This window comes from Oncorhynchus nerka, linkage group LG28 (genome assembly GCF_034236695.1).
Source record: "Oncorhynchus nerka isolate Pitt River linkage group LG28, Oner_Uvic_2.0, whole genome shotgun sequence".
Taxonomy (NCBI): Eukaryota; Metazoa; Chordata; class Actinopteri; order Salmoniformes; family Salmonidae; genus Oncorhynchus; species Oncorhynchus nerka.
Window position 1 is genome coordinate 58,562,327 of NC_088423.1, and position 20,267 is coordinate 58,582,593.

At 41.6% G+C, this 20,267-nt stretch overlaps 1 protein-coding gene across 1 annotated transcript in view; it reads left to right on the plus strand.

Moving 5' to 3' along the window:
- The window catches only part of LOC115113446 (protein kinase C-binding protein NELL1), a 481,860-nt gene that overhangs the window by 379,146 nt on the left and 82,447 nt on the right, over positions 1–20,267 (plus strand). Inside the window, exon 14 of the mRNA XM_029641098.2 lies at positions 3,887–4,009. Coding sequence (XP_029496958.1) covers positions 3,887–4,009 — 123 coding nt within the window. The remainder of the gene's footprint in view (positions 1–3,886; positions 4,010–20,267) is intronic.

Sequence of the window (20,267 nt, forward strand, 5' to 3'; positions counted from 1 at the left end):
GGGACAGGTTCACACACATTTCTAAATTACAAACGTTGAAGAGGGAAGGGATGATAAGCCAAGTTAAATGTTTTAACAAAGCCAAGGGAGTGAGGATAAAGCTAAATTAATTTGGGCAGCAGTAGCTTTGAGGTTAGAAAGGCAGGCTGATAACCAGTGCGTTATCAGTTCAAACTCCGTAGCTGCTTCTGGGGAAATCTGCAGGGAGTGATCTGGCAGCCAGAGGGTTACCTGCGACAATATCTCTGCTCTGTATACTACCTACTGCTGTTGTGCACTTGAGCAAGGAACTTTGCCCATGAGCTGCTCCTAGCCTGTGATGTTTCAGATTGGTCACTATGACAGAATATCTTTGTAAATGACCAATGGTGCAAGTATGGTAAAATGAAGGCCAGACTATCTATGGTATCTGTGCATATAATGTATTTTGTCCCAAAGTGGCTGCATGGTTCTAAGAGCCTCTGGTGAAGTTAAGGCTTTCAAGTTTCAAGTTTGTACTATTGGTTATCGATGACAATGTGGGAGAAGTAGATGCTGTTTTACACAGGGTCAATGAAAATCTGTTTTATTCCCCCAGAGCTCTGTCCTCACACACAAAAAGGATTTTCACAGTTTTACTTACCCTCAAACTTAGGTTCAAAGTTGAAAGCCAGTACAGTAACGCTAGCTAAATCGATCAATCACTATGCAAGCATGAGGTAGTCCTGCCAAATAGCTTGGCTAAATTAACCCAGATAGAGAAAAGTAAAATCTAGCTATGGTAATGTAGCTAGCCAGCTAACTTAGCTAACGTTAGCTAACAAGTGAAACAGTGTCAGAGACAGTCCAGACTTATTTGGCTAAGGTAGCTAGATAGCTAACTTTAAACTAGCGTCGCAGACATGGTTGTGAGGCTGAAGTTAGCTAGCTAGTTACCACAGGCAGAGATATTTGCACAGAAAATGGCTAGCTATCGTATCTTCACATTTCCATAACATCATCATCCCTTAATAACTTAAAGAGAAGACTGGGGGTCATCCTGTCCCATTCTGATTTGCTTCTAACAGTACCAAAAATTAGAATAGGTCATGGTAGAAATAGTTTTAGATACTTAGCACCGTTGTCCTGGAATTCTCTCCTGATCATTTAAAAATGTGATGATCTAGTTTCGTTGGTGGTCGATGTATATTGACCGATGTATATAGAAGAGTATATTTGTTTTTGGGCCAGCTGTTTTTAGTCAAGATGTTTCATCAAGTTTTTAGGCCAGCTGTTTCTCAGGTCTCTCTTGGAAAAGATATTATCTCAATGAGAAAAAACCTGTATAAATAAAGCAAAATGTTTCGATGAACTTTACCGGTACTATTAGGATGTATTCGTCTGCATGTTTTGACCGCCTTTGAGCCAGTGGATTACCGAACAAAACGCTCCAACAAAACTGAGTTTTGGGGACATAAAGAGGGACTTTATCGAACAAATCAACCATTTATTGTGTAGCTGGGACCCTTTGGATTGCCAACAGAGGAAGATCTTCAAAGGTAAGTGATTTATTTTATCACTTGGTTGGAAAATGTTTGTACGCTTTTGTATTCGGGGCGCTCTCCTCAGATAATATCATGGTATGCTTTCGCCGTAAGGCCTTTTTGAAATCTGACAAAGTGGATGGATTAACAAAAATAATCTTTTAACCGATATATAACACTTGTATTTTCATGAATGTTTATTATTACTATTTTTGTAATTTGAATTTGGAGCTCTGCAATTTCACCGGATGTTGTCGAGGTGGGACGCTAGTGTCCCAATGAGCCCAAAGAAGTTAAATAATCTATCTAGTTAACTGCCTACTGAAGTTGTCCAATAAGTGTCTAATTTAATAATAAATTAAACTTCCTAAAAAATGTTAACATTTTATTAGCTAAATGGTGCCAACAGTGGTTCATCCTTTAAAAGTAAGCACGGACCATTCCACCGGTTTGGATAACTGAAATATTGGTTCATTATCCGAGCTTGGATGTCACAGTACTACAAAATCTCTCTCTGTTGTAAACAAAGATATTTTTCACTTCCATTTCTGCAGAGTGGGAGAGAAAGAGTTCCTGCAGGTATACGTATATGACCATCATATAATGGACAACTTCACCACCCTCTCCCCCTCTGCAGGAGCGCTTTATAGCGGAACCACTGTAACCTGATCCTTCAGATCTTCGCAGGAGAGTCATATCAACAATGGTTAACCTGTTGCTTCTACTCGGGACGCTTGCGTCCCAACTAGAGCTCTGGAAATGCAAATGCGCTACGCTAAATGCTAATAGTATTAGTTAAAACTCAAAAGTTCATTAAAATACACATGCAGGGTATCGAATTAAAGCTACACTCGTTGTGAATCCAGGCAACAAGTCAGATTTTTAAAATGCTTTTCGGCGAAAGCATGAGAAGCTATTATCTGATAGCATGTAACACCCAAAAAGACCCACAGGGGACGTAAACAAAATAATTAGCATTTCGGCGTTACACAAACCGCACAATAAAATAGAAAACATTCATTACCTTTCACCATCTTCTTTGTTGGCACTCCTAGATGTCCCATAAACACTATTTGGGTCTTTATTTCGATTAAATCGGTCCATATAAAGCCTAGATATCGTTATATGTAGACTGTGTGATAAACGAAAAAAACATAGTTTCAAAACGTAACGTCATTTTTTAAAATTCAAAAAGTCGACGATAAACTTTCACAAAACACTTCGAAATACGTTTGTAATGCAACTTTAGGTATTAGTAAACGTTAATAAGCGATAAAATTCATCAGGAGGCGATGTAAAGATCATTAGCTGTCCGTCTGGAAAAATGTCCGGCTAGAAACTCAACGAAAATATACGGTCCTAGACCATAGGAGATACGGTGCCCTGCATGTGTTTGACCAAGAAAAAACTTGAAGGGAAATGACAAGACTCTAGACACCGTGTGGAAGCTGTAGGTACTGCAACCTCAGTCAATTAATTGTGGTTCACCTTTATCAATGGGTTCAAGTAGCGCATGGATATATTTTCCCATTTTCAGTGATCAGTTTTTCCTGTGCTTTTCGATGTAAATGCCGTTCTGGTAAAGCCACAGCAGTGATTTAACCAGTTTTATAAACGTCTGAGTGTTTTCTATCCACACAGACTAAGCAAATGCATATACTATATTCCTGGCATGAGTAGCAGGGCGCTGAAATGTTGCGCGATTTTTAACAGAATGTTCAAAAAAGTAGAGGGTCGACTTAAGAGGTTAATCCACTTCCTTTTCAGAGACCGCAAGGCAAAGCAACATACAAATTGAAAAAATCAAAGGCATGCAACACACTGCACTTACCGGAGCCTAGTCCGTCAGATGAGAAGCAGCATTATGGATTGCCTCCAGTTGAATTGAATGAATTTCAACCGGAACGCATACAGTTTACCACGGTGGATTTGTACACAGCATAAGATCAAGTGTGTGGCGAAGTTTGAATCGTTAACTGCATTCAATATATCTTTTGGCTGTATTTGTGTTACAACCTGTCATGGATAACCAGAAGTAGGCGAGTAAATGAGATGCTGTTTTTTTGCAGCGATGAGCGGCTACAGATCATGTTTGATCATACACTGCCTGTGGTGCAAACCCACTCCCTATTACATGAGGCTGAATGCTCAAATCAGCCCATCGGTACAGCAGCTCAGATATAAAGTACACTGTTGAATGAAAATATGATGTTGACCCTACAGGAGGGATGCACGTGCACACTGCATGCAAACACAGACACAAACAAACACATAGGACACAAACATGCATTCATGTTACACATACACTCTCACACAACCAAGTAGTCTATACGCCACAGACAGACACTGCCACACAGTCTGATCCTGCTGCATCTCTCCCTCAGAACATGACGAGTGTGCAAGTTGGCAGAGCTCCTGTGACGACAATGCCATCTGCACCAACAATATCAGAGGCCACCTGTGCACCTGTAAGCCTGGCTACGTAGGGAACGGCTCAATCTGCACAGGTAAGACCTCATTCTCCATGCCTCTCTGCCTTTTATACCTCTGTCTAACACTCTTGAGCTCCATCGGGACCATTACCCCATACTCTGGACATCCACAGCCCCCTCCCTTTTTCCTCTTCTCTCTTCGTCTGCAGAGGAAACATATTCACCTCCTTGCCCCTTTCTAACCCTACACCAGGGGTGTCAAACTCATTTTGCCCAGCAGGCCGGATTCAGTCTTCGACCGAGGTTCGGAGGGCCACACTTAAAATGTATGATATTTCCTCACCGTCAAAATGTGCAAGAAAATTTCCTCTATCCATCTCTTTTGGAATTTCCATGCTCCCTGATTGTCTAGGTTTTGTTTTATATATACAGCACCTGTCAAAAGATTGGACATACCTACTTATTCAAGGGTTTTTCTTTATTTTTACTATTTTCTACATTGTAGAATAATGGTGTAGACATCAAAACTATGAAATAACACATATGGTATTATGTAGTAGAGTTAATGTGATGACATGCTATTTATTGAATAATTAACCATGTTTATTGTTACGTAATTAAATTAATCATGTAACAATTAACTTAGTAACCCGTGGCACCACAGGAAAAGTTTGTTTAATGAGTTACCATTTCCCAAATTAACTCAAAGAATATAAGAATACATCAATTTCAAAGCAGTAATGAATGAATTTCCTCATCAGTCTCATCCTGAACGTCGCATGTCGTAAATCTGCACAATCCCAGGTTTCACTAGTCATTCCGTACCACACAAATTGAGTTGATTATTTATTTACTAACAAGCTAAATGATAACATATGATACACATACAGTCTAGGTTATTGGTTAGAACTTAATACAATGACAAAAGGTCCCTAGCGGACAAACACAATATGACACGTGTTACACAAGATGGAGATTTAAAGAGAGAGAGAGAGAAAGAGCAAGAGAGAAAAGCAACACATGGATACATTTGTAAACTATTGTCGTGTCTTTACTATCATTAAATTGAAGACTTAGTTTTATCAAAGATTCTCTGTAATTAGTATTACGCGATCAAACTGATTAATCATGTAACTGTAATTAACTTCTTGCGACTATCAAACCTGCGGACATAATTCTTCCTACAAAACCTTCCTATTCATGAAAATCACAAATGAAATATATTGAGACACAGCTTAGCCTTTTGTTAGTCACACTGTCATCTCAAATTTTCAAAATATGCTTTACAGCCAACACTAGACAAGCATTTGTGTAAGTTTATCATGGCATAATGCTATGCTAGGCTCTGCTGGCAGCAGGCAACATTTTCACGAAAATAAGAAAAGCAATCAAATTAAATAATTTACCTTCGAAGAACTTCGGATGTTTTCACTCAAGAGACTCCCAGTTAGAAAGCAAATGTTCCTTTTTTCCCCAAAAATTATTTTTGTAGGCGAAATAGCTCCCGTTTGTTCGTCACGTTTGGCTGAGAAATCGACCGGAAAATGCGGTCACTACAACGCCAAACTGTTTTCAAAATTAGCTCCATAATATCGACAGAAACATGGCAAACGTTGTTTAGAATCAATCCTCAAGGTGTTTTTCACATAACAATTCGATAATATATCCGTCGGGACAATTGGTTTCTCATAAGAAGCGATTGGAAAAATGGCTACTTGTGTACTTTATGCAAGATTTTCTGCGGGAGCCATCATGTGACCACTTGCTAAATGTGGTCCCTTATGGCTGTTCTTCAACATAAATGCGTAAAAAGACTGCCCCCTAGTTACCAAAGGTTAACTAGGAAGTCGGGGAACTAAGGAAAATATTCAAATTATAAAGTTATAATTTCCCAATATAACCTTTCAGATATTTTATATCTGATCAATTAGTCTTTGAATTAATGAATTATTTACGTTACCTCACGTTAGTCTCATTCCAAACGTCTTAAATTGTTGGTTATCTGCACGAACCCAGTCTTCACTATGAGTCATCCATACATCAATTGTCTTAAATAATTTATTTATTAACTGACTAAACAATCACAGAAGTGCACACACAAGCACAGTAAATATGGTTGTAAGAAATGATAGGGAAATGTGCCCTAGTGGGCTAAACCGGAATAGCGGTTTGTTAGACAAAAGGGAAGTGGGGGTCGACTAAGAGGTCACTACAGAGTTGTCACGAACCGGCTCAAAGCCCGTAACAAAAAGGAGACAACGTGGAGATAAGGAGTAACAAAATATATATTTATTAAATAAGTAACTAAGTATAATATACAATGGTGTGTGTAATCAGTAATCAGTAGTGTAAGTATTTTGCATGCATGAATGTGATAATGCAGGGTGTTGAAAGATGCTCAAGCAAACAACCAAAAAACCACCAAGAAACACAACAAAATCTATAAAGGTGTCTGCATGGAGAGAGTCTCCTCCATGAATGGGGAAGTGGTGTATTTATCCTGGGAGACACCGGGCCCAGGTGTTTCCCATGTAGCTGACGACCCTCCCAACTCTGCCCACCAGCATCCTAATAAGGAAACAACAAAGAGAATACGGCAGACAGAGTGGGAGGGTCGTCACCCCCATAAAACCGGGGAGCAAAAAGTACCCCCGAACAAAATACCAGCCTCTGAATTCCAAATTGACACAGCTTCTGCGCCAGAAATTGATGAGGGTTTACATGTTCACATTTACAATTTGCCCCAGCCAACCTCCTCCCCAGACCTCAGCAACCGTTGCACAGGAAGCAACATTTAAGAGGAAAGAAGAAAACAAGACCAGGAGGGAGCAGACAGGACAGAGAGAACATGACAATACGAAACAATGGTCAGTCACGTAAACATTTACGTAAACATCCCCCGGATGTGCCGCACATCGAGATGGAATGATTGTAAAAATAAACACCATCGCATTATCCTCTGGTTTGGACACATCATGGACCTCAAAAAAGTGAGGGGGTTATGGTCGGTGTAGACCACCATAGGTACTACCCCAGACCCGACATACACATACACACTCGAAGTGTTGTAGCGCCCAAATGAGTGCTAGCGCTTCCTTTTCAATAACCAAATAGTTCAACTGATAATCGTTAAACTTTTTGGAAAAGAAACTAACAGGCCTTTCAACCCCAGACACATCTGCTTGCAGCAAAACTGCACCTGCCACCACATGACTAGCATCCACCTGCAAGGTAAATGACAAATCCACGCGAGGAGCAGCCAGCAACGGAGTCGAGGTAAGCAACCTCTTTGCATCTTCAAAAGCGCGTTGACAACGAGTAGACCAAACGTAAACAGCCTTAGCTTTCAGCATATCTGTCAAGGGAGCGACCACAAAAACTACGGTAATAACCAATCATGCCCAAGAAACGCATCAGTTTCTTTTTAGTAGTTGGTGGTGGAAAAGCATCAATAGCCACCACTTTAGCCCGAACAGGACGCACTTCACCCTGCCCAACCACTTTTCCAAGGTATGTAACAGTCGCCTGAGCAAACTCACATTTAGCCAGATTGATTGTGGCGACCCGCAGCCAGACGTTCGAACAAGGCTTGAATACGGGACAGATGTTCTTCCCAAGTATCAGACCGGCGACAACCCTGTTCATAAGTCGCTGAAAAGTGGCAGGTGCATTACGCAGACCGAAACTCATAACCGAATACGAGTACAGACCAAAGGGTGTAATAAAGGCAGAGATTTCACGTGCCCTAGTTGTCAGTGGCACCTGCCAATAGCCCTTTAACCTGTTAAGACTCTAGGGGCAGTATTTCATTTTTGGATAAAAAGACGTGCCCGTTTTAAGCGCAATATTTTGTCACGAAAAGATGCTCGAATATGCTTGGAATTGATAGTTTTGGAAAGAAGACAGTCTTACGTTTCCAGAAATGCAAAGATTTTCACTGTGAGTCCCTTAGAACAAATGCTTCGGGCAAAACCAAGATGTATGACCGACCAGGAAATGCACAGGATTTCTGAGGCTACGTTTTCCATGATCGCCTTATATGGCTGTGAATGCGACAGGAATGAACGGACTCTTTCTCTTGTTTCCCAAGGTCTTTGCAGCATTGTGACGTATTTGTAGGCATATCATTGAAAGATTGACCATAAGAGACTACAATTGCCAAGTGTCCCCCTTGGTGTCTGTGTGGCAATTGGTGCGCAAAAGTCAGGTCCCGGTATTTTTCCATTCAAATCTCAGAACAAACCAGGCTACAAGGACGGTGCTTTCAATGGAGAGAAATATGACAAACCACCTTCATGATTGATTCAAACAACGTTTTCCATGTTTCAGTCGATATTATGGAGTTAATTCGGAAAAAAGTTCGACATGTAGGTGACTGAATTTTCGGTTAGTTTCGGTAGCCAAATGCATAGTAACAAAACGGAACGATGTGTCCTACACAAGAATCTTTCAGGAAAAACTGGACATCTGCTATGTAACTGAGAGTCTCCTCATTGAAACATCTGAAGTTCTTCAAAGGTAAATTATTTTATTTGATTCCTTGGCTGGTTTTTGTGAATATTTTGCGTGCTAAATGCTAACGCTAATGCTAAGCTAGCTATCACCACTCTTACACAAATTAGTGATTTTCTCTGGTTCTAAAGCATATTTTGAAAATCTGAGACGACAGGATTGTTAAGAAAAGGATAAGCTTGAGAACAGGCATATTTATTTCATTTCATTTGCGATTTTTAGAAATCGCTAACGTTGCGTTATGGTAATGAGCTTGAGGCTGTATTTACGCTACCGCATGCGGGGGGGGGGCGGACTATGAGGTTAACAGGTCAAATTTGTTCACAAACTTAGCTGCACCGACTTGATCAACACAGTCCTCCATCCGAGGAAGAGGAAATGAATCTGGCTTTGTGACACTGTTTACCTTACGGTAGTCCGTGCAAAATCGGTTTGTTCCATCCGGTTTACTGACCAAGATACAGGGAGAAGCCCAACTGCTATCTTACTCTCCAGCATGTACTTGACCTCAGCATCCAGACAACGTAGTTTCTCTGAAGAAACTCTATAGAACCGCTGACGAATGGGGTCAGCATCTCCAATGTCAATATCATGTTCTATTAAGTTTGTACGTGTAGGTGTATCAGAAAACAAACCTGGAAATCTCTGAATCAGACCAACCATCTCTTTCCGCCCATCAACAGGTAGGTGAGTGAGAAGACTGTCTAAAATATCCAGTGTTTCTGAATTTTTCAATCTACCCTGCAATATAGAATCGTCAGGACCAGGAACATCTTCCTCCTCATGCACACATCTAGCACGACAAGAACCAAGGAAACAACGGTATCAGCCAAAAGAACAGGTTTTACCGTCCTCTGTAGAATCCCACTGTTCAGTCTCAGAGGAACGTGCATAATAGGGTTTTAACAGATTTACATGGCACAACTGGTGTGCTTTCCTCCGTTCTGGAGTGGCAACTAGATAATTTTGCTCAGTGTACTGGCGCACCACTGTATATGGACCTTGAAACTTGGCTTGAAAAGGAGAACCAACAATTGGCAGCAGAGCAAGAACCTGGTCACCCGGACAAAAGTGACGAGGCTCAGTTCGACGATCAAATATGCCCTTCATCCTCTCCTGTGAAGATGATAACTTCTCTTTAGCCATTTCACCAGCGGCGTACAGCCGTCGCCGGAAATCACACACATACGATAACAGGGACTGAGGAGGCTCGGGAGACTTCCAGTCATCCTGGAGAACAGATAAAAGTCCACGCACCCTATGTCCAAACACAAGGTCATTTGGACTGAAACCCATGCTCTCCTGTGAAACCTCCCTAGCGGCTAACAATAACCAAGGCAACCCCTCCTCCCAATCCTTATCCATCTCAGTACAATAAGCTCTCAACAAAGACTTAAGTGTTTGATGGAAACGTTCCAGTGCTCCTTGACTTTGCGCGTGATAGGCATCGACAAATTGTGTTTAATATGGAGCTGTTGAAGAACCTGACTAAACAGATTAGAGGTGAAATTAGATCCTTGATCACTCTGAATGACCTTAGGGATTCCAAACAATGAGAGAAACTGAGTCAAAGCTTTTAACACAGATTTAGTCGTGATAGATCGGAGAGGATAGGCAGCAGGAAACCTAGTGGTCTGACACATCACAGTGAACAGGTAACTGCTACCCTTTTTAGAACGAGGCAGAGGACCCACACAGCCAATAATCAGATACTCAAAAGGTTGGCTGAGTACAGGAATAGGAAACAATGGTACTGGTTTAATAGCTTGATTAGGCTTACCAGTTAATTGACAGGTGTGACAAGTTTTGATAAAATCAGAAACATCCCTCTTTAATCTAGGCAAAAAGAAATGTCTTAATATGCGATTGTAGGTTTTCCTCACCCCCATATGTCCAGCAACGTCGCTGTGAGAAGTTTCCAACACCAACTCACGAAGCTTAACTGGTACAACCACCTGACTAATTGCCTCCCCCAGAAAAAAACTATCACGAGACACCCACTTTCTCATCAGGACATCCTCTTGGAGAAAATAGCCATGGGCGACATCTCCCAACTGTTCTACAGGCACAATTTGGTCACGCAACTCTTCCAACGTGGGGTCATCCCGTTGCGCATTGATTAGATCTGAGCGGGTTACAGATAACGGGATAACAGGGAAAACAGTGACATACTTTGTATCTTTATCTTTGTTGAAAAGTTAGTTTCTGTTGTAGAGTTTTTGTCCTCTCTCTCTCTGATGTGGATTGTTCAGAGTGACATTCATTAGTTTCATTATAGAATGGATGGTTCGGCGGTTGTCGTTCTTCTCGTTCAATGATACCAAATTCCTAGCTGCAGAATTTAAAACGGGAACGTTTTTTTTCTCCAAAAATGAAAATACTGCCCCCTAACACCAAGAGGTTATTAACCACGTGGTATGGTTAAAAGATTCAGCAATGGTCTGCAACCTATGTCGTCCCGTGATTGAGAGAAACATGGTCTACTGAGACTTTCTCAAAGTTGGGTTTTATTCTGAATTACAGAAAAGGGGCTGTCCCAGGATGCCTGACCCTAACTTGGCTCATGGGCGGTCCTCTGGTTCAACTCAAAAGGGAATTGGAGTTTCCTTCATTAAACAGTCCAAAATCACATTACACAATTTTACAAACAGTATCATACTCACTCATTCATCTTATACAACAATTATATGTATAATATAAATATATATATAAACAGTGTTATGGTAATGTGGCCACACCGTCACCCATGAGCTTCCCCAAGTTGTAACAACCGATCTTGTATACCTTCTCCGGAACGTAAACGTTGTTCGGGCCTCAAGTTCTGTGAGGTGGAAGAAATTCCTTTGTTCTCTATGAAACTTCACTCTATCTCTATACTGTGTGGCCATATGGCAGGGTCTTTCCTAGGAATTTACGACCTCACTCTGACCACAGCAGTCTGGTTGTAGAAGCAGAGAGCTGTACCCAAAGACGGCAACATCATGACACTATGCCTAGTTTTAGCCCTAACACCTTGACCTGAACTGTCGCTATTATGGGTAAGAATTGTAATGCCTGTTATTACGTTTTGAAGGTCTCCATTGGGTATCTCTTCACGGGCCGAGTTCCGCTTAGTGGGATAGGTTCGGCCGATGTCTTGTTCTTTCGATGGCCGTCTCCTTCGGGTGTCCACAAGAGGTCACAATGTCCGTTCCCTTAGTTGTCTGTTTCCTTGCACTCGTTCTGTGAGAGTGGGCTTCTGAGGAGGCTAATCAGCCATGATGACGCTCCCAGCGTGGGCAGGAGGGCCGTGCAGACAATCAGTGACTTGAGAAGAATAACCGGGTGGTCCAGCTTGAATTCACCCTCTTAGATACAGTACTCAACTGTAACATTGATTGTTAACCTTTAAGAGGTTTCCTTTGTCTTGAACAACCTCATGTTGCATTTCCACGTCACGAAAAGTTGTAGACCTCGGCTGCAGCGGGTAGTCAACTTAGTCTGATTTGTAAATTCTTAACTCACGTATTTTATACCTTAGGGTAGAAAGGGGCGTTTCCATCTTCATGACACACTCTCTGGGTTCCTTGGGGCATAGCTAGTTACGAGGCAAGGTATCACAATTTACTATGATTTCGTTAGACAACTAAAACCACAGCCTCATAGACAACTAAAACGACAGCCTCATAGTCACAAAAACATTCTCTTTGGTGTGGATATTTTCTACACAATGCACAGTATGTAAACATCATGCTCACGTTATGAAAACTTTTCAAGTTGCAATGTTATCATCATAACATCCTCATTTAACTTTTTATGGCATCATAGATTTGAAATTAATTTTCTAACAATCTATCATTGTTACCATCATTTTGGCTGATGAAATATAATGTCCCAAAGTCCATTTATTGCATGTTACAGTTCTGAGGTAGACTATCCTTAAACCCTCCTGTTGTGTTCGTTTCATGTTAATTAATTCTGTGTTCCCGGTCCAAAATGACCCCCCCATTTATAGCTGATTATGAATCCATAATAATAAATACAGTAGAAGTCAGAAGTTTACATTCACCTTAGCCAAACATATTTAAACTCAGTTTTTCACAATTGCTGACATTTAATCCAAGTAAAAAATGATCTGTTTTAGGCCAGTTTGGATCACCACTTTATTTTAAGAATGTGAAATGTCAGAATAATAGTAGAGAGAATGATTTATGTCATTTTGTATTTATTTCATCACATTTCCAGTGGGTCAGAAGTTTACATACACTCAATTAGTATTTGATAGCATTGCATTTATATTGTTTAACTTGTGTAAAACATTTGGGTAGCCTTCCACAAGCTTCCCACAATAAGTTGGGTGAATTTTGGCCAATTCCTCCTGACAGAGCTGGCGTAACTGAGTCGGCGTAACTGAGTCAGGTTTGTAGGCGTCCTTGCTCGCACATGCCTTTTCAGTTCTGCCCACAAATGTTCTATATGATTGAGGTCAGGGCTTTGTGATGGCCACTCCAATACCTTGACAATGTTGTCCTTATGCCATTTTGCCACAACTTTGGTAGTATGCTTGGGGTCATTGTCCATTTGGAAGACCCATTTGTGACAAATCTTCCTGACTGATGTTTTGAGATGTTGCTTCAATATATCCACGTAATTTTCTCCCTCATGATGCCATCTATTTTGTGAAGTGCACCAGTACTCCTGCAGCAAAGCATCCCCACAACATGATGCTGCCACCCCCATGCTACATGGTTGGGGTGGTGTTCTTCGGCTTGCAAGCCTCCCCTTTTTTTCCTCCAAACATAACGACGGTCATTATGGCCAAAAATGTTTATTTTTGTTTCATCAGACCGGAGACACCTGAAACCCCACCTCTTTCAGGAATACCTAGGATAGGATAAAGTAATCCTTCTCACCCCCCCCCTTAAAAGATTTAGATGCACTATTGTAAAGTGGCTGTTCCACTGGATGTCTTAAGGTGAACGCACCAATTTGTAGGTCGCTCTGGATAAGAGCGTCTGCTGAAATGCAGTGGAAATATTTTGGGGGATTCAGTTCATTTGCATGGCAAAGAGGAACTTTGTAATTAATTGCAATTCCTCTGATCACTTTTCATAACATTCTGGAGTATATGCAAATTGCCATCATACAAACTGAGGCAGCAGACTGTGGAAATTAATATTTGTGTCATTCTCAAAACTTGTGGCCACGACTGTATATTGATGTATAGACATTATGGACAGTATGTGGATAGAATATGTTGTGTATGTACATACACATGGAACACTGGTCACTTTAATATTGTTTACATACTGTTATATTTCATATGTATATACTGTATTCTAGAGAAGGCCATCCTATTCATCGATTATTGTGCATATACTATTCTATCTTATGTATCGTACAATAATATTTGAATAAGATAGCCTAATCTAGAATACAAAATATACATTTAAAATGGGTAAAACAGTATGTAAACATTACTAAAACTTCTTAGGGCTGAGATCCCACTAACGGGATCGATATGACAACAGCCAGTGAAAGTGCAGGGCGCCAAATTCAAAACAACAGAAATCCCATAATTAAAATTCCTCAAACATAGAAGTATTTCACACCATTTTAAAGATACACTTCTTGTTAATCGCACCACAGTGTCCGATTTCATATAGGCTTTACGGCGAAAGCACCACAAACGATTATGTTAGGTCAGAGCCAAGTCACAGAAAAACACAGCCATTTTTCCAGCCAAAGAGAGGAGTCACAAAAATCAGAAATAGAGATAGAATTCATCACTAACCTTTGCTGATCTTCATCAGATGACACTCATAGGACTTCATGTTACACAATACATGTATGTTTTGTTTGATAAAGTTCGTATTCATATCAAAAAATCTAAACATTGGCGCGTTATGTTCCATAGTTCCAAAAACATCCGGTGATTTTGCAGAGAGCCACATCAATTTACAGAAATTCTCATAATACATGTTGATGAAAATACAAGTGTTATGCATGGAACTTTAGATACAATTCTCCTTAATGCAACCACTGTCAGATTTCAAAAAATCTTTACGGAAAAGGCAAACTATGCAATAATCTGAGTACGTTGCTCAGAGACCAAACAAGCCAAAAAGATATCCGCCATATTGTGCAGTCAACAGAAGTCAGAAATAACATTATAAATATTCACTTACCTTTGATGATCTTCATCAGAATGCTCTCCCAGGAATCCCAGTTCCACAATAAATGTTTGTTTTGTTCGATAATGTCCAAATAGCTACTTTTTTACGTTTTGTAAACAAATCCAACCTCGCAAAGTGCGTTCACTATGAGCAGGCGAAATGTCAAAAAGTTCCGTTACAGTCCGTCGAAACATGTCAAACGATGTATAGAATCAATATTTTTGATTTTTTTTACATAAATCTTCAATAATGTTCCAACAGGAGAATTCCTTTGTCTGTATTCTGTCCCTGCTAATGCTATCTGTCACTGTGTAGCTGATGTGTACTGTCTCGCTGTCTGTCCCTCGTGACGAGCTAACTCTCACCGGAATGAGCGTCAGGAGCTTGTGGCTCTCTGTCAGACCACTGACTCAAAGAGCTTTTATGAGCCCCTCCTTTATAGTAGAAGTCTCAAACAAGTTTCTAAAGACTGTTAACCTCTTCAGTCGACCCTCTACTTTTTTGAACATTCTGTTAAAAATCGCGCAACATTTAAGCGCCCTGCTACTCATGCCAGGAATATAGTATATGCATTTGCTTAGTCTGTGTGGATAGAAAACACTCAGACGTTTATAAAACTGGTTAAATCACTGCTGTGGCTTTACCAGAACGGCATTTACATCGAAAAGCACAGGAAAAACTGATCACTGAAAATGGGAAAATATATCCATGCGCTACTTGAACCCATTGATAAAGGTGAACCACAATTAATTGACTGAGGTTGCAGTACCTACAGCTTCCACACGGTGTCTAGAGTCTTGTCATTTCCCTTCGAGTTTTTTCTTGGTCAAACACATACAGGACACCGTATCTCCTCCGGTCTAGGACCGGATATTTTCGTTGAGTTTCTAGCCGGACATTTTTCCAGACGGACAGCTAATGATCTTTACATCGCCTCCTGATGAATTTTATCGCTTATTAACGTTTACTAATACCTAAAGTTGCATTACAAACGTATTTCGAAGTGTTTTGTGAAAGTTTATCGTCGACTTTTTGAATTTTAAAAATGACGTTACGTTTTGAAACGATGTTTTTTCGTTTATCACACAGTCTACATATAACGATATCTAGGCTTTATATGGACCGATTTAATCGAAATAAAGACCCAAATAGTGTTTATGGGACATCTAGGAGTGCCAACAAAGAAGATGGTGAAAGGTAATGAATGTTTTCTATTTTATTGTGCGGTTTGTGTAACGCCGAAATGCTAATTATTTTGTTTACGTCCCCTGTGGGTCTTTTGGGGTGTTGCATGCTATCAGATAATAGCTTCTCATGCTTTCGCCGAAAAGCATTTTAAAAATCTAACTTGTTGCCTGGATTCACAACGAGTGTAGCTTTAATTCGATACCCTGCATGTGTATTTTAATGAACTTTTGAGTTTTAACTAATACTATTAGCATTTAGCGTAGCACATTTGCATTTCCAGAGCTCTAGTTGGGACGCAAGCGTCCCGGGTAGAAGCAACAGGTTAACATCTAGTGGAAGCCTTAGGAAGTGCAACATGACCAATCAAAAAATGGGTGAAACAGTATCACTGTATCTTCAATAGGGAATGAGTTGAAAAACGACCAACCTCAGATTTCCCACTTCCTGGTTGGATTTTTTCTAAGGTTTTTTGCCTGCCATATGAGTTCTGTTATACTCACAGACATCATTCAAACAGTTTTAGAAACTTCAGAGTGTTTTCTATCTACATATACTAATAATATGCAACTGAGACTGAGTAGCAGGCAGTTTACTCTGGGCACCTCTGGGCACCTTATTCATCCAAGCTACTCAATACTGCCCCCAGCCATTTAAAGTGACCAGTGTCCCATTATTAAAGGGACCAGTGTTCCATGTGTATGTACATAGGACAGCAGCCTCTCAGGTAATGGGCTAGTGACAGTGACTAAGTTCAGAGCAGTGTACTGGGAGGAGGCCGGCTAGTGATAGCTATTTAACAGTCTAATGACCTTGAGATAGAAACTGTTTTTCAGTCTCTCGGTCCCAGCTTTGATTCACCTATCCTGACCTCGCCTCATCAAATCAAGTTGTAGAAACATCTCAAAAATTTCAGGGCAGCAGGTAGCCTAGTGGTGAGAGTGTTGGGCCAGTAACTGGAAGGTCGTTGGATCGAATCCCAGAGCTGACAAGGTACAGTAAGTATCTGTCATTCTGCCTCTGAACAAGAGAATTAACACACTTTTCCCTGGTAGGCTGTCATTGTAAATAAGAATTTGTTCTTAACTGATGGGTTCAAGTAGCGCATGGATATATTTTCCCATTTTCAGTGATCAGTTTTTCCTGTGCTTTTCGATGTAAATGCCGTTCTGGTAAAGCCACAGCAGTGATTTAACCAGTTTTATAAACGTCTGAGTGTTTTCTATCCACACAGACTAAGCAAATGCATATACTATATTCCTGGCATGAGTAGCAGGGCGCTGAAATGTTGCGCGATTTTTAACAGAATGTTCAAAAAAGTAGAGGGTCGACTGAAGAGGTTAAGTGGCTTGGAAGAGTCTAGTGAAGATATAAAACGAATCCATCCTATTCATGGTAACCATCCAGAACAAGGTCTGAGGATGGTTTGGGATAAACTTGAGGAATGCTACAGTTCGCCAGAAGTGATAGAGTCTCCCCAAGATCTCCAACAAGAATTACCCAAAGCTGAGGGAGTTGGGCGACCTGCTGCTGGAGCTTCGATCCGCCAAGGCCGAAGGAGACCTCCCTGACCTAGCTTTTCTCGATACAGCTCGGGGTGTTAACCCTATAGTCAAGGTGGTAACCCTATAGAAACTGCCCTTCAAGTTACAAGAGAAATGGATCTCCATTGGTTCCAACTACAAGCAACAGTATCATGTTTAGTTCCCTCCTTTTGCCTTATTTGTTGACTTCGTAATCCAGCAAGCCAGAATCAGGAACAACCCCAGTTTCAGCCTTGTTGCCAATGTTGCTAAAGCAGACAAAGTTCCCTGGAATCAAAGCAGTCAGTTCACCAAACAGAGGTATCCCCCACTACCACCTCTGACTCAGACAAACCTATCAAGTAAGCCGAGAATTCCGAATGGCAGTGCCTTATCCACAAGTAGCCTCACCCCTTACGGAAGTACCGCGCCTTCTGTGAGAAACCACTGGACCAACACAAGGCTTTCCTGAAAGAGAATGGCCCATGCTTCGATGTTGCTCATCCTTTTTTCACATTGCCAAGAACTGCAAGTCAAGCATTAGCTGCACAGTGAAATTCTATGCCATCCTCGACGAGCAAAGCAACAGATTGGTTCGTTCTGAGTTCTTCGATATCTTCAGGGTACAAGGCCCCAGCTCTCCCTACTCCCTTAAGACCTGCGCCGGAGTGATGGAGACAGTAGGAAGAAGAGCACAAGGTAGAAAATCTATGGATGGGCAAGTCAGTCTTGCGCTGCCAACTCTTATCGAGTGTAACGAGATCCCAAACAACCGATCTGAGATCCCAACTCCAGACGCAGCCCTCCACCATCACCTGAAACCCCTTGCTCACCTCATCCCAGAACTCGAATCCAAGGCTCCCATCATGCTCCTTCTTGGAAGAGATATTATATGTCCATAAGGTGCGCAAGCAAGTTAATGGGCCCCATGACTCACCATATGCCCAGAAGCTTGACCTCGGATGGGTCATAATAGGCTATGTCTGCCTGGGGAGCGTTCACAAGCCTCTCTCAGTGAATACCTTTTACACAAACACTTTGGAGAAAGGATGACCTACTCTCTTCGAGCCATGTCCCAACCTCCTTCTTGGTGAAAGAAAGATTTCGGAATGCTCATGCTCGCGATCAGCCTGCATTATACTGCTACAGAAGTCTTCCTTGCGACAAAGAGGAAGTTAACTTGGGCTGCAATGTGTTTCAGCAATCTAGATACGACAATAAAGTGGCCTTCTCCATTGAAGACAGCTATTTTCTGAAAATAATGAAGGAAGGGATCAGGAAGGACGACAGCAACAGCTGGGTGGCACCATTACCATTCAAGTCACCAAGATGTTGTCTCCCCGACAATCCACATCTAGCGCTGAAACGCTTCCCCTCCCTCAGATGCAACTTCCTTAGGAAGCCCGATATGAAAGATCACTTCGTCTCTTATATGGAGAAGATTTTGAGTAGAAGAGAAGATTTTGAGTATGGTCATGCTGATGTGGCTCCGCCCCTGAAAGGAGAAGAATAACACTGGTACCTACCTACATTGGTGTCTATCACCCAAAGATGCCTGGGCAAATCCGTGTGGTTTTTGACTCTAGTGCCAAATATGATGGAGTATCCCTCAACCTTCTGTAGGGAAACTGTCGCTGTGACAGTGGATATCCAACAAATGTTCCAGTGTTTTCTGGTGAAAAAAAGAAGACCGTAACTTCCTGAGATTCCTGTGGTTCCAGGACAACGGCTTATCCATAGACATCGACTACCGCATGATGACTTCGGTAACAGTCCTTCTCCAGCAGTGGATATCTACGGCCTCAAACAGTCAGTTCAAAAAGGAGAACCAGACTACGATCCTGACGTCAGACAGTTTGTGGAACATGACTTCTATGTTGACGATGGCTTAAAGTAATTTCCTACAGTCCAAGATGCAGTCACCATGCTCAAGAGAACACGAGATTCTCGCCAACTCTAATCTGAGGTTACACAAGATTGCATCGAACAAGAAGGAGGTAATGGAAGCATTTCTATCTCAAGATCACACAAATGACCTCAAAGATCCTGACATAGGGTCAGACACTCTGCCTATGCAGCGCAGCTTGGGTCTTAACTGGGACCTCAGGACCGACACTTTCACCTTCAAGGTAGCCGAAGATGAGAAGCCCTTCACACGCCGAGGAGAGCTGTCAACTGTGAACAGTCTGTATGACCCACTTGGATTTGTGGCCCCTATCACCATTCAAAGCAAGTCTGTTGTCAGGGAGATCACAATGGCCAACAGCGAATTGGATTCCCCCCTGCCTCCAGAAATGGAGGAGCCATGGGTTGCATGGAGAGAGTTTTTGAAAGAGCTATATAACCTTCATATCCCTAGGGCCTACACGAAGGTCTAGGGATATGGATAAAGAAAAACTGACGCCACTCCCGGAAAAATTATTTTCTCTTCAACAACCCTACAGCAGAAAAAAAAGCAACTTTAAGGGCTGGCACTACTGTCAGACAGCATGCACAGCAGACGGATTTTCTCAGTCAAAGGATATCATTATACGGACAGTCCAAAAGGAAACCTATCCAAGATAGTTTGAGTGAATCAGAAACCAGGAAACAATTCCCAAAGAAAGCTCTCTGAGAGCCTTAGATCCATTCATTGATAAAGATTGACTTCTGAGAGTTGGGGGTCGCATCACAGAAGCAAAAACTCAGACATGACGAGAATAACCCCCTGATCATCCCGGGGAAGCATCACGTTGCAGTTTTAATGGTGAGGCATTACCACGACCCAACACCAGGGACGCCTTTTCACAGAGGGAGGCATTCGTACAGCCAGTGTTTGGATAGTTGGCGGTAAAAGGTGTGTGAACAGCATCAGTCCTTCTTAGGCACAGAAGATGGACAGCCTTCCTGCTGATCGTCTCTCCACCGAACCTCCGTTCACCCATGTCGGTCTGGCCGTATTGGGTCCATTGACCGTCG